General features: G+C 42.6%; 1 protein-coding gene across 11 annotated transcripts in view; it reads right to left on the bottom strand.

Moving 5' to 3' along the window:
- SCAPER (S-phase cyclin A associated protein in the ER) overlaps positions 1-15195 on the bottom strand; it is a 419038-nt gene that overhangs the window by 56378 nt on the left and 347465 nt on the right. For 10 of the 11 annotated variants that reach the window (XM_086363974.1, XM_086363979.1, XM_086363976.1 and 7 more), the window contains one exon: positions 13198-13353. The exons of the other annotated variant lie outside the window; for it this stretch is intronic. In XM_086363974.1, the coding sequence (XP_086220100.1) occupies positions 13198-13353 (156 nt within the window). The remainder of the gene's footprint in view (positions 1-13197; positions 13354-15195) is intronic. 11 annotated transcript variants of the gene reach the window in all.

The raw sequence follows: 15195 nt of genomic DNA, 5'->3' as shown, positions 1-15195 counted from the left end.
GGGACTCTCAAGAGTCTTCTCCAACACCACAGTTCAAAAGCATCAATTCTTCAGTGCTCAGCCTTCTTCACAGTCCAACTCTCACATCCATACATGACCACAGGAAAAACCATAGCCTTGACTAGACGAACCTTTCTTGGCAAAGTAATGTCTCTGCTTTTGAATATGCTATCTAGGTTGGTCATAACTTTCCTTCCAAGGAGTAAGCGTCTTTTAATTTCCTGGCTGCAGTCACCATCTGCAGTGATTTTGGAGCCCCCCAAAATAAAGTCTGACACTGTTGCCACTGTTTCCCCATCTATTTCCCATGAAGTGATGGGACCGGATGCCATGATCTTTGTTTTCTGAATGTTGAGCCTTAAGCCAACTTTTTCACTCTCCACTTTCACTTTCATCAAGAGGCTTTTGAGTTCCTCTTCACTTTCTGCCATAAGGGTGGTGTCATCTGCATATCTGAGGTGACTGATATTTCTCCCGGCAATCTTGATTCCAGCTTGTGTTTCTTCCAGTCCAGCGTCTCTCATGATGTACTCTGCATAGAAGTTAAATAAGCAGGGTGACAGTATACAGCCTTGACGTACTCCTTTTCCTATTTGGAACCAGTCTGTTGTTCCATGTCCAGTTCTAACTGTTGCTTCCTGACCTGCATACAAATTTCTCAAGAGGCAGATCAGGTGGTCTGGTATTCCCATCTCTTTCAGAATTTTCCACAGTTTATTGTGATCCACACAGTCAAAGGCTTTGGCATAGTCAACAAAGCAGAAATAGATATTTTTCTGGAACTCGCTTGCTTTTTCCATGATCCAGAGGATGTTGGCAATTTGATCTCTGGTTCCTCTGCCTTTTCTAAAACCAGCTTGAACATCAGGAAGTTCATGGTTCACATATTGCTGAAGCCTGGCTTGGAGAATTTTGAGCATTACTTTACTCACGTGTGAGTTGAGTGCAATTGTGCAGTAGTTTGAACATTCTTTGGCATTGCCTTTCTTTGGGATTGGAATGAAAACTGACCTTTTCCAGTCCTGTGGCCACTGCTGAGTTTTCCAAATTTGCTGGCATATTGAGTGTAGCACTTTCACAGTATCATCTTTCAGGATTTGGAATAGCTCCACTGGAATTCCATCACCTCCACTAGCTTTGTTCGTAGTGATGCTTTCTAAGGCCCACTTGACTTCACATTCCAGGATGTCTGGCTCTAGGTCAGTGATCACACCATCGTGATTATCTGGGTCGTGAAGATCCTATTTGTACAGTTCTTCTGTGTATTCTTGCCATCTCTTCTTAATATCTTCTGCTTCTGTTAGGTCCATACCATTTCTGTCCTTTATCGAGCCCATCTTTGCATGAAATGTTCCTTTGGTATCTCTGATTTTCTTGAAGAGATCTCTAGTCTTTCCCATTCTGTTGTTTTCCTCTATTTCTTTGCATTGATCGCTGAAGAAGGCTTTCTTATCTCTTCTTGGTCAGTAAATAGCAATTAATAAAGATTTGCTAAAGCAATGGAGGAGAGAGAGACAGAGACAGAGAGAGGGAGAGAACTGGTTTTAGCAAGGTATACCGAAGGCATGAAGGACTTGGATGTCTCCTTCTTACCTTACAGGGAGAAGAACGTGAGACATGGGCAACTCTTCTTTAGATGTTAAGAATGGGTGCAGGAAATGGAGCCCTGGTGTCGGTCCTTAGTACACACTGGTATTTACTAACACTGACAGTCATGGCTATTTCCCAGCTTCTTATTTTGTTTCTAGCCCAGGTGCTAGGTGCCCAAAGGGGAGCTGCTAGGATATTTAGTCTCTCTCCTTAAGGGAATCTTTACATTTGAAGACATAAGGACAAAGATATAGTGAATTAGAAGCAGACAGATATCAAGTCATAGGTATAAATAATAGGGGCCTTCTCACATGTCTGAAGCAAGAATTTTTTAATTTTTATTTTTATTCAATTATATAGGATAGGATTGGATTGCAAAAGACAGAAGTTAAAAATAATAAAGGTTTGGGGTCCTAAAATCTGTTCATATGACTAGAATCATGAGAAGCATAAGGTAATCAGGAGGAAAAAGAGCCAACTTTGGATGAAAGCCAATGAGCTTAGAATCTGACATATTAAATATCAGTTCCTGGAAGAAACTGCAAGTAGGAATTCCAAGAGGAAATGTCTATCAGGAATTCCAAGAGGAAAATGAATACAGTTTATGCCTTAATTTTACTTGCTCTGGCTTAACTTACTTTTCCCTATTATCTTTTATTATAATTCTTTAATTTTTTAAAATTATTTTTTAAAATTTTAATTGGAGGCTAATTACTTTACAATATTGTGGTGGTTTTTGCCATACATTTACATAAATCAGCCATGGGTGTACATGTGTTCCCCATCCTGACCCTCCCTCCGACCTGCCTCCCCATCCCATCCCTCAGGGTCATCCCAGTGCACCAGCCCTGAGCACCCTGCCTCATGCATCAAACCTGGACTGGAGATCTATTTCACATATGAATAAAAAGACACACATACTCTGTAACCCAACTCAATTCTTTTTGGAACAGGTTGGGGTATAATAAATGCATATATAAAAGCTACCTTGGGCAGGAGGTCAGGCTGACAAACATGTTAGTCCTGTCTGCCCCCTTCCTTGTCCCACTCTTTGAAGAAGAATTAGCAAAATTCATGTTTATAATGTGAGGAAACAGGCATTGAGAAGCTAAAGAATCTGTCACTTGTCACAGAGCTCGGAGAGCAGGACCAGCATTCATATTTCTTTGACTCCCAAACCCATGCTCTTCAATGCAACTCGATAGAAGGATCTTCCTCTTGAGATCCTGCTCCCCAGAGTCCTAGAATCAGTGTGGGTTCAGCTGCAAGTGTATCCCAGACTGATTCTGCTATGCTAAGTCTGGTGAGCCTGCATACATACTGACAGACTTCCTTCATCATATCCTATCCCCTTTGGGAGTTGTGGCCAGTGAAGGCTGCCCCTAAATGCTGGCCCTGTGGGTCAGGCCAAGACAGCCCCCTTTTTCTGGGATAGTGCCTAGCACACAGTGTGAATCGTAGCAATGAGGCGATAATCCTTCTGTCCTTACAAGTCAACTACTGCTTTATTACCAGCTGGGATAGATCTCTTAGAAATCTCTCTACTAACATTTGCTTAATTGTGAATATACAGACAGTCCAGAGATTCCTGTATTCTTCTCACTTTCCAAACCTGAAGGATGGGGATGGTCACTCTTCCTTGGAAGTCTAGAGGCTGTAATGACCCCCTGGACAGCGTGAGGAGTGCTGGGAGATAACTCACGAGGTGCCCTTCACCTGGGGCACGTAAACGGTGTTCAACGAATGTTATTTCCTTTAGTTCCACTTGCTTAATTCTATTGTATTTACTTCAATTCCCATCTCCCAATACTAGCAAGCCTTTTTTTCTGAGGGCAGTGGCTAAAGATACCAAGAGAAGGGTGATAACCGCGCGCATGAGAGTGCAAAGAGGCAAGAGTACAGATGAGAACAGGACACTGGGAACACTGGTCTCCAGGGCAGGCTGGAATGTGGCCGCCTGTATGTTTCAAACATGGCCACAGCAGTATTTCTGGTATCATATGCTCTTCTAGAACCTTTATATTCCCCACAAACAGATGGAAGTCTATTTCTCTTCCCTTTGAAGCTGGGTGGGACTCTGTCGCCGCTTTGCTAAAGTGAACTCAGTGGTGGGATACTGCATGACCCCTGACCTAGGTCATAAAACATGACATGGTTTCTACTTGGCTCTCTCCTTTGTCAGGATGCTCCTCCTTTGAAGCTGTCACCATGCTGTGAGGAAGCCCAAGTTGGCCTGTGCAGAGAGACCACAAGGAAAAGCCCCTAGCAAACAGTGGGCAGGAGACTGCAGAGAGGAGAGGACACAGGTGAGAGCGGACGTGTGTGAACAGGCTCAAAGATGACTCCAGCCTCCCAACTGAGGCCCAGACCCTGTGAAACAAAGAAAGCCATTCTCCCTGCGTCTGATGGAATTCCTGACACACAGAATCTGTGAGATGGATAGACTGTTGTCTCGTGTCAGTAAGTTTTGGGGTAATCTATTACACAGCCACAGTAACTGGAACAAGAAGAAAAACAAAGGAGAGTGTGTGGTAGGGTGAGGCCGGAGAAGAGTGGGGTTAGGACAGTCTGAACGTTGCCAAGTAGTGAGCGAGACTAGTGCTAGAAGGCAGCGTTGGGGACACATCGCAGCTTGGTATAAGGAGAGGCTCTTAAAGCGTTAAAACTGCCCAGTGCCTGCATAGGCTCCCCCAGTCCCCTGTCAATGAAGATACTCGAATACAAACTGAGAAAGGTTATTGAAGAGATTAAAATCTGAACCAAAGACTGGGTTCAGGTGACTGTAAGGTTCCTTCCAGTCGGTGGAACACGACAGCAGGTTAGAGCTGGCTCACAAGGAAGACAGATGAGACAGAGGTGACATCTGGAGTCTGACGCCTGGGACACCGGTGACACCATACATGAGGGACTGAAAAGGACTCTTCTTTTCCATTCCTCTTGTCTCTTGCCCAGACTTTCTGTGACCGCTCCCATACATTTTCACATGATAACTTCCAAACATGGTCCTTAGTAGGTCACTGCCCCAATTAAAGGCTTTTAAAAAAGATTTATTTATTCCCTTGGTGGCATGCGGGATTTTTAGCTGTTAGCACATGAACCCTTGTGTTCTGTTGTGTTAGTCGCTCAGTTGTGTCTGACTCTTTGCGACCCCACGCACTGTAGCCCGCCAGGCTCCTCTATCTGTGGGATTCTCCAAGGCAAGAATACTGGAGTGGGGTTGCCATTCCCTTCTCCACGGGATCTTCCCAACCCAGGGATCGAACCCAGGTCTCCCACATTGTGGGAGATTCTTTACTGACTGAGCCACCAGGGAAGTCCTAGTTGTGAACTCTTAGTTGTGGCATATGGGATCTATTAATAGCTTCCTGACCAGGGACCAAACTTGGGCCCCCTGCACTGGGAATGTGGAGTCTTAACCACTGGACCACCAGGGAAATCCCCTGATCAAAGGATTTTATTGACACCACTGTCACCACCACAGTCAGCAGGTCATTTTATATATCACACAGTATTTTTATATTTATTATCTCACTTGAACATCATAACAGCTTGGGAGGTACTAAAACCACTACTACATACATCTCAAAAGCCAGCTGAAGCACGTACTTGGTTCATTCTTCATATTTTTTTGCTTTGATGTTTTTGCTTATGCTATTTTCTTTGTCTAGGTTTTTCTCAACTCTAAATGTTCCAACCCTTTTTATCTTTAAAGGCCCAGATTAAAATTTAGCTGCTCTAGAAAACAGCTGATTCCTGCAACTAAGAGTGGTCTCTCCCTCGTCTGAATTCTGTCAATGATGACATGATAATCCACTATGTATCAAGCAATTACTATGTGCCAAGCAGCATGCCGAGTGCTTTCTCTATGTTATCGTCTATCTTCTGTATTGCTCTCTACCTTATACCACGGATATTTGTATACACCTCTTCTTTACTAGCTTACCAGCTCCTTGAGGATATGATCAATGTCTGAGTCATTTTTGTTTTCTCCTAAGTCTAGCACGGGGCCTGGCACAGAGCAAGCACTATATAAATATTTGTCTAATGAATGAATGAATAATTCAGGCAGGCAGAGTTAAAGTTTACCTTTGCTCGAACAAATGGTTTTCAAGCACCCTTAAACACTTGAGAAGCACTCATTTATATCCACATAATTAATGGGCTAAATTACAAATCATTCTTATCTTTTTAAGACCCAGGTTTCTAGGGACCTTGGCTAGAATCTGTTTGTCAGTGTCGTTTACAGATGTAAAACTGGAAAACCACAAATACACATATTAACAGACTTCTTTTTGTGCAAAAATATTGTAGAATTCAGAACATTTTTTTTTTTCAACCAATCAGAATTAGCTAATTTTTACAAGTTTCTCTCTCTCATCTGTGCGGTTATAAAGACTGTAAACTCTTTCACTTTGAATCCCACTACTTCTTGGCCCACCTGCTATATGACTTTGCATAGTTATGAATTTAGAAATGATTGCTGACTTATTTAAAAACCTGTGTTGGTTGCAACGTGTAATTACTCATTATGGTTCTGATCCCATCAGTTCAGCTAAGGAGCCAGCACCTTAAGGGCACCGCAGGGAGCCTCAGCCAATTATGGCAGTTGAGTCACTGCCCCAAGATTTGAAAACTATCCTCTTTTCTTTACTTCTTGTAGGCCCAAGAATGGAAAACTGACAACAGTAAAGGCTAAACAGGCATTTCAGAAAGTTGTATTACAGATTGTTGAAGTTTGTTGACGTGATCAAGAAATTATAGCTGGTGAAAAATTCCCATATTAAAATTCTGATGTATTCCTAATATAAAATCAATCCTTTTCACCTGAAGATTGCACTTTCAATTTTTACTAAAGAAATGGAAGTTATTGTCTAAAACCAAGGCCTGGTACAAAAATAATCAGTTAGTACTTCCCCCACCCACACTGAAGCAGAGATTAACAGAGTACATTCTGACACCTAAATTGTCTTCCACAAAACCTAGGAAAAAATTGGAAGATTAAGGGCACAATAGGAGGGAGAGCAAAGGCAGACCTGCTCTAATCACCACCACAAAGGCCGCCACTGGTGACTGCAGAGTGTTTACTCAAAGCCCTGCGCTATCCATCAGTGTCCGGAATTATCTCAGGTCTGCCAGTTCACAAGAGGCAATTTTTGAAGGCTTCTCTGGCTCCCCTTTGTCTCTTATTCCTGTTGGTCACAAAAGGGCTTTGAGGACAAGCCCTGCTCGACACCCTGGCTCTGGCTGGCTTCTCCACACAGCCCAAACAAGAATTATGTGAATTACTCCTGTAGAACAACCACCATGCTACCTTTCTCCCCAGGCACGGCTATGACCGTGTGCCAAAACCCTGTTGAAGTGCTTTCAACAGGCCACTCTAGTTCACAATTTAGAAATACAATTTCTATGAAGATACGGAAGTAGTACAAAATGGTCTCTAACTATTAGAGGTAAACAAATCAGAAGAGACAGGAAAACTCCCTGTATTCCTGTAGCTCGGCAGTGCTCAGGAAATGCTGGAAGACAGAAAGACCAGAGGAAGAAAAGCAGTGAGAGATCATTCTTCTGTCTCAGAAACAGATAATACTGATACTGCTAAGAATTTCTTAGTAGTATAAGAAATAAATTGAGTATAAATTGAGCCAGGGAACTACCTGGACCTGCTTTCGTAAGAAGGCTTACCAATAGAAATCTGCTGAGTAACTTGAGGTTGGGGAAGGAAATTATACTGGGAAAAAAACAGATTAAGAATTCTTAAAAACTACTAGAAACATCACTTTGCTGACAAAGGTCCATATAGTCAAAGCTATGGTTTTTCCAGTAGTTATGTATGGATGTGGGAGTTGGACCCTAAAGAAGGTTGACTGCCAAAGAATTGATGTTTTCAAACTGTGGTGCTGGAGAGGACTCTTGAGAGTCCCCTGGACAGCAAGGAGATCAAACTAGTCAATCCTACAGGAAATAAACCTGGAATTTCAGTGTAAGAACTGGTGCTGAAGCTGAAGCTCCAATACTTTGGCCATCTGATACGAAGAGCTGATTCATCGGAAAAGTCCCTCATGCTGGGAAAGATTTAAGGCAAAAAGAGAAGGGGGTGAAAGAGGATGAGATAGTTGGATGGTATCACTGACTCAATGGACATGAGTTTGAGCATGACATGAGAGTGAAGGACAGGGAAGTCTGGTGTGCTGCAGTTCATGGGGTTGCAGAGTCAGACATGACTTAGTGATTGAACAACAAAAAACTACTAAGGGTTAATTACTGACTTATTTAAAATCCAGTTGTATATGTACATATAAATAATTATACTTCATTTTATGAGCATACATACAACACACGTGTGTGTGTATGCATGCTAAGTTGCTTCAGTTGTGTCGGACACTTTGCGACCCCATGGACTGTAGCCTGCCAAGCTCCTCTGTCCGTGGGATTTCCAGGCAAGAATACTGGGATGGGTTGGCATGCCCTGCCCTTCAGGGGATCCTCCTGGCCCAGGGGTCGAACCCTCGTCTCCTGTGTCTCCTGCACTGGCAGGCAGGCTCTCCACCAGCAGTGTCATCTGGGAAGCCCAGACACACAGACACACACATACGGACTGCTGTTTCACACATAAACTTTACGCACACACCTGCATGCACACACACTCACACTCTGGTCTGCTTGGATAATCTTAGGCGTGTCTAGAATCATGGAAAATGGTGGTGTATATCCTACAATTTGGAGACCATCTCATCTACTGCTCAAAAATTTCATCAGAAACCTGGGAGTCACTCTGGAGTCCTCATTTCCTTTTATGCTCCCATGTTATCAAGCTTTATGTCATCTCACTTACATTTATTCTGTGTCCTCACTGTATCTGTTCCTCTCTGTTTTCACTGTCTCCACAGGTCCTCAACATTTAAAAAGCCTACTCCTAAGGCGAGGGTGGGATGATTTGAGAGAATAGCATTGAAACATGTATATTATCATATGTGAAACAGATGGCCAGTCCAGGTTCGATGCATGAGACAGGGTGCTCGGAGCTGGTACACTGCGATGACCCTGAGGGATAGGATGGGGAGGGAAGGGGGAGCGGGCTTCAGGATGGGGAACACATATATACACATGGCTGATTCATGTCAATGTATGGCAAAACCACTACAATATTGTAAAGTAATTAGCATCCAATTGAAATGAATAAATTTTAAAAAATAAAATAAAAAGCCTACTCCTTCTAGTGGGCTCAAGCCTACTAGACTCAAGCCATTCCAGCCATTTCTATACTTTTCAGGAGTGATCATCCTATACTGGAAATGTGAACATTTATGGAGCTCACTGAATATCTAATCTCCTGCCACCCTTCACAGTTACCCTATTATAAACCACATCAAACTGAACATGAGACAATGTCTTCTATATCCATAACTCTTAGTTTGGGTTGTCCCCCAAACAGACCCTGAAACAAAGATATGGTTGTATGATGTCTACCTGTGAGGAAGTAGAGAAGGAAAAGAGGGCAGGGAGAAAAGTCAATCAAGTATGTGTTAATGAACAGGTTACCACTCTCCAAGGGGCCCCTTGGAGAGATTGTAAGGAACACACTTCAGGATTGTCCCATTGAGGGTTGGTGGAGCTGGGATGTTATCCACCAATTTATTGTTGGAGAGTGATTCCTGGGTGTTAATTCTCCTGTACTTCTAGCAAACAGCTACTTGTCCAGAGAATATCCCCAGGTAGCGAAATACAGGAAGTCACTGGCAGGTGACCGCCTAATAGGCCTCAGGTACCAATAACACCTGCTATATCATGCAGTACCCTTATGCCCTTTCTCCCAAATGAATTCTTTCCTCCACTTGTCTTCTGGATCCTTTACGAATTAGTCACTGAAGCCCTTCTTGACCTCCTCTGGAAGGGCTTTATTTCCTTTTCTGTGCACCCTCTCTTCTGCTGCAGCTATTACATTGTAGCTATTAATTCACAAGTCTGACCCTCTGACAGACTCTGGGCTCCCTGAGGAGCTTCAGTACTTAGCTTGGAGTCTTATGCCAGCAAATTTGGAAAACTCAGCAGTGGCCACAGGACTGGAAAAGGTCAGTTTTCATTCCAATCCCAAAGAAAGGCAATGCCAAAGAATGCTCAAACTACCGCACAATTGCACTCATCTCACACGCCAGTAAAGTAATGTTCAAAATTCTCCAAGCCAGGCTTCAGCAATATGTGAACCGTGAACTTCCTGATGTTCAAGCTGGTTTTAGAAAAGGCAGAGGAACCAGAGATCAAATTGCCAACATCCTCTGGATCATGGAAAAAGCAAGAGAGTTCCAGAAAAGCATCTATTTCTGCTTTATTGACTATGCCAAAGCCTTTGACTGTGTGGATCACAATAAACTGTGGAAAATTCTGAAAGAGATGGGAACACCAGACCATCTGATCTGCCTCTTGAGAAATTTGTATGCAGGTCAGGAAGCAACAGTTAGAACTGGACATGGAACAACAGACTGGTTCCAAATAGGAAAAGGAGTTCGTCAAGGCTGTATATTGTCACCCTGTTTATTTAACTTCTATGCAGAGTACATCATGAGAAACACTGGGCTAGAAGAAACACAAGCTGGAATCAAGATTGCCGGGAGAAATATCAATCACCTCAGATATGCAGATGACACCACCCTTATGGCAGAAAGTGAAGAGGAACTAAAAAGCCTCTTGATGAAAGTGAAAGAGGAGAGTGAAAAAGTTGGCTTAAAGCTCAACATTCAGAAAGCGAAGATCATGGCATCTGGTCCCATCACTTCATGGGAAATAGATGGGGAAACGGTGGCAACAGTGTCAGACTTTATTTTGAGGGGCTCCAAAATCACTGCAGATGGTGACTGCAGCCAGGAAATTAAAAGACGCTTACTCCTTGGAAGGAAAGTTATGACCAACCTAGATAGCATATTCAAAAGCAGAGACATTACTTTGCCAAGAAAGGTTCGTCTAGCCAAGGCTATGGTTTTTCCTGTGGTCATGTATGGATGTGAGAGTTGGACTGTGAAGAAGGCTGAGCGATGAAGAATTGATGCTTTTGAACTGTGGTGTTGGAGAAGACTCTTGAGAGTCCCTTAGACTGCAAGGAGATCCAACCAGTCCATTCTGAAGGAGATCAGCCCTGGGATTTCTTTGGAAGGAATGATGCTAAAGCTGAAACTCCAGTACTTTGGCCACTTCATGCGAAGAGTTGACTCATTGGAAAAGACTCTGATGCTGGGAGGGATTGGGGGCAGGAGGAGAAGGGGATGACAGAGGATGAGATGGCTAGATGGCATCACGGATTCTATGGACGTGAGTCTGAGTGAACTCTGGGAGTTTGTGATGGACGGGAGGCCTGGCGTGCTGCGATTCATGGGGTTGCAAAGAGTCAGACACGACTAAGTGACTGATCTGATCTGATCTGATCTGGCCCAGGCAGATGTTCAGTCACTGTCTACTAGACAAGGACATGTTTGTGTGTGTTAAAGAGAAGAGGACACTGTCCTCCACATATGTAACTGAGAAAGTCTTCAAAGAAACAAAATGTATGTTCCCATATTCTGAATAATATAAAGGCATGTGTGTAAGAGGGAACACCAGCAGAGGAATCTTGGGTCCTAATTCAAATTATTTTGGCTCAGCTGCTTTCCCTATCTATGAGTGGCTATGAATGACCTTTAGGCTTCTTTCAAGTCCCACAGATTTCAAGTGACTGAATCCATGTGTAAGGGAACGCTGATGCCCACAAACTACACAACACCCCATATATGGAAATGTTTGTGTGTGACATTCATTTGGATTCAAGGGAAGAGTACAGATGACAAAGACTTGAGATGCTGGCAGGTTTACAATGGCGTGTACACAAAAGAGCCAGTGTTGGAAGGGTCTTCTGGGTGAGAGGATCCCTTCCAGGGAGTGGCCAGGCTACTGCACAGAGCGAGTTGGGCAGCATGGCGGCCTCTAAGCTGGCAGGTGCCGATGCCCTGGATGGATCCCTGTTACTGCTGCTACTGGAACTTACCTAGGTCACAGACCTACAAATAGCCCCTTCCTGAGTTCTCATCAAATCCCTGGAAGGTAGGCTCTGGCTACATTTCTAGAGGGAACAGACTAAGTGTAATAGTGACTAAAGGCCATGTTTGACTTCCTTGACACTAAGACAGTCTTAATCTTCCTAGAAATGTGACTGGGGCTGGAGGGACTGGGTAAGAATAAAGAAGAATAGGTGACTATCAAGGTCCTATGTAGAACAGACCAACAAATGTTGAGGAAGTTAATTTCTGAAAACAAATTCTCTTTTAAGAATAGAGACATTAGTACTGTGGTACACTGAACATGGCTGTATAAGATTTGTTTAAGTAATTGGACTTCATTAGCTTCAAATAGTTTCTTTCTTGATAAATCCCTACATATACTATATGTATACACACATATATATACAGATATATATATATCTATGGGGTTCTCTGGTAGCTCAGCTGGAGACCCGGGTTTGATTCCTGGGTAGGGAAGATCCCCTGGAGAAGGGATAGGCTACTCACTCCAGTAGTCTTGGGCTTCCCTGGTGGCTCAGAAGGTGAAGAATCTGCCTGCAATGCGGGAGACCTGGGTTCAATCCCTGGGTTGGGAAGATTCCCCTGGAGGAAGGCATGGCAACCTACTCCAGTATTCTTGCCTGGAGAATCCCTATGGACAAAGAGGAGCATAGCGGGCTACAGTCCATGGCGTCGCAAAGAGTCGGACATGACTGAGCAACTAAGCACAGCACAGCATATATATATATGTATATATATATTATATATTTATAATATAATTATATATATTATATATATATAATTGGTATACAGTGCTATTTAGATTTTAATTGTAAGAAAATTATTTTACTGAATATCCTCAATACGTCTGAGGGATATGTCATATTCCTGTCAGAAACACTGAGTCACTATTGCAAATGATTCTTAACTTGGTAGGTGGGGAGAGAAAAGAACACGAGGTGGTTACTGTCTCTCTTAGAAAATCACTGCTTTTGAGGACAGTCCACAGGATGGGGTCGGGGTTTTAGAGAGTCAACCAGGCTACTAGTAGTTCCTGATACACTGGCTATAAGCATGCCCACGGGGCATGAGTGACTTCATGGAGTTATTGTCTTTGGATGGCTCCTCTCTTATTCATAGAGATACCTTGGAAGAAGGAACAAAGGGGAAAATAAAGAACCTAGCAGGCTGTAACTGATGGTCAGGGCACTGTGAGGCTGTGCCATGTTATACTGATGATCTGACTTGATTGGCCTAGGCGATGTTACTGACTGCCTGACTCAAGAAAAATCACTTGATTCCTCTGGATCTCAGTGAAAGAAGGCCTGGATGGTCTCTTATAGAAATTTTAGAAAAGTTAATGACACCAACAAGAAAAACAGGCTCCAACAGGAGCTTGTAGCCAGGGAAAATGAGAAACATTAGACAAGTCTCAGTATGGGAAGCCAATAAGGACAGAGGTAGCACGAATATGAAAAGAGGCCAAGATGACCATGTACATCCCTATGAAATGACTCCAGAATGAGCAAAGTCCAAGAGATGTTTCAAGAGCGGAGTCCAGACTGACATCGAGTAGAGGCCTTACCTTCCGGTGACAGCAAAGCAGAGCGTGCACATTCCCTGTAAGAGTCCTGCGGCATGCTGCAGAAAGGCAGCCATCTTGGGATTCTCATCCACTGGGCCTTGCACCGAGAGGAAGCAGCCACAAAGCTTGTCGATCAGACCGATGTTCACCACGTAGCTAGATGTGGGGACAAATATGTGTTACCAATGTGCATAGCCTGGTAACATCTTTCCCTTCAAAAAGTGAAAGTGAAAGTTGCTCAGTTGTGTCCGACTCTGTGACCCCATGGATGTGGCCTCCCAGGCTCCTCTGTCCCTGGAATTCTCTATGCCAGAACACTGGAGTGAGTAGTTGTTCCCCTCTCCAGGCATCTTCCCAACCCAGGGATTGAACCCAGGTCTCTTGCATTGCAGGCAGATTCTTTACGGGCTGAGCCAACAGGGAAGCCCTCACCTTCAAAGAGAAACCTTAATAAACACAGGCTTAGGCCTTTCTAACAAGCAAAGACAACACAGGTTTGAATATAACATCTTATGCAACTATTTCCTTAGATTTATCCCTGAATAATCAGTTATTTCTATGAATGGTTCTGTTTACTTCTGTTGGCTACTCTAATGCTATTTTCTTCAAGAAAGTGATTATCTGATCATTCTCACCAGTCTGCTGCTGCTAAGTTGCTTCAGTCGTGTCCGACTCTGTGCGACCCCATAGACTGCAGCCCACCAGGCTCCCCCGTCCCTGGGATTCTCCAGGCAACAGTACTGGAGCGGGCTGCCATTTCCTTCTCCAGTGCATGAAAGTGAAAAGTGAAAGTGAAGTCGCACCAGTCTAGAGTCTGACAATAACTGAAATGATTTTTAAGGATCTCTATACTCTTGAAAAGGAATACTTCATAAAGTACTAGGAGCTAAATTCACTAGAATGCAAGGATACAGGATGATTCTACTTAGGCACTCTTGTTATAACCTAAACTTCCAATGCCACTGTAGATTCTCTACTTTTTAAAAATCTTATCACCATTAAGAGTATAATAAGCACCAAGAATCCAATTGCCCTCTGTTATGAAAAATACCAGTTCTGAGAGTTGACAGTATCACTTAAGAAGTTACTCTCATCTTTTCAGTCTATTAAACAGTTTTCTAGAACTGTTTATTAACCCAGATCAACAATAGTAGCTCTTAGTCCACAAAGCAGAAATAATTGAAAATATCTGAAGACTATAAAGTACCTTGTAGATAAATCAGCCTTAGCTTAGAGATTTTATACCTATTCAGTGCTACTGCATTCACATATATGAAAAGTGAAGGACTCTGAATACAGCAGTTCTGAAAATCAACACATACAACCTTTCAGTGATATGTGCAAAGGAACTGATGCTTCTGCTTGTAAGTGCACTAAAATCCCTGTCACTATTCATTTACTAATACACTTCTTTTGTAAAAAGAAGGAGAATCTGATGAATAATTCATGTTGGTAGCCTCTTTTAAGTTTACTATTTACAAGGCATAAAATAATGTTCCCTTTCTCTTTTTAAGTTAGGAAATATATTCATCTGGTTACTGAGCATCTCCCACAGTTTTAAAATTGGAAAATATGAAATGATGACCACCAGCTCTATTATCTTACAATAAAGGAAAATGACATATTGACATATTGAACCCTTGTCCCACAAGTTTCTGGATGACCATGGGCAAATTACCTTACCCTTCTTAGTCTGTTTTCTTTTTGATATGACAGTGTTAGTAGAAGGTTCTTGTGATAAGTGACTGATAAGCTAATACATGCAAAGAACTTGAAATATTTTATTATTAGTTTTATTGTTACTAGTCGTAATAATGGCAGTATTTTAAAAAATGCATGCATACTTACTAGTTATAAATACAATGAAAAATTAACACAACACAAAATACCATTTCACAAATATTAGACTGATAAAAATCACTAAGTATGTTAACATAAACACTGATAAGAATATGAGGAAATGGGACTCCTATCCTTTACTAATGGGAAGTGTACTCT

This window comes from Bos grunniens, chromosome 21 (genome assembly GCF_055505025.1).
Source record: "Bos grunniens cultivar Pamir isolate PY7600 chromosome 21, Bosgru_T2T1.0, whole genome shotgun sequence".
Lineage (NCBI taxonomy): Eukaryota > Metazoa > Chordata > Mammalia > Artiodactyla > Bovidae > Bos > Bos grunniens.
This window is presented reverse-complemented; position numbering and strand designations above follow the sequence as displayed.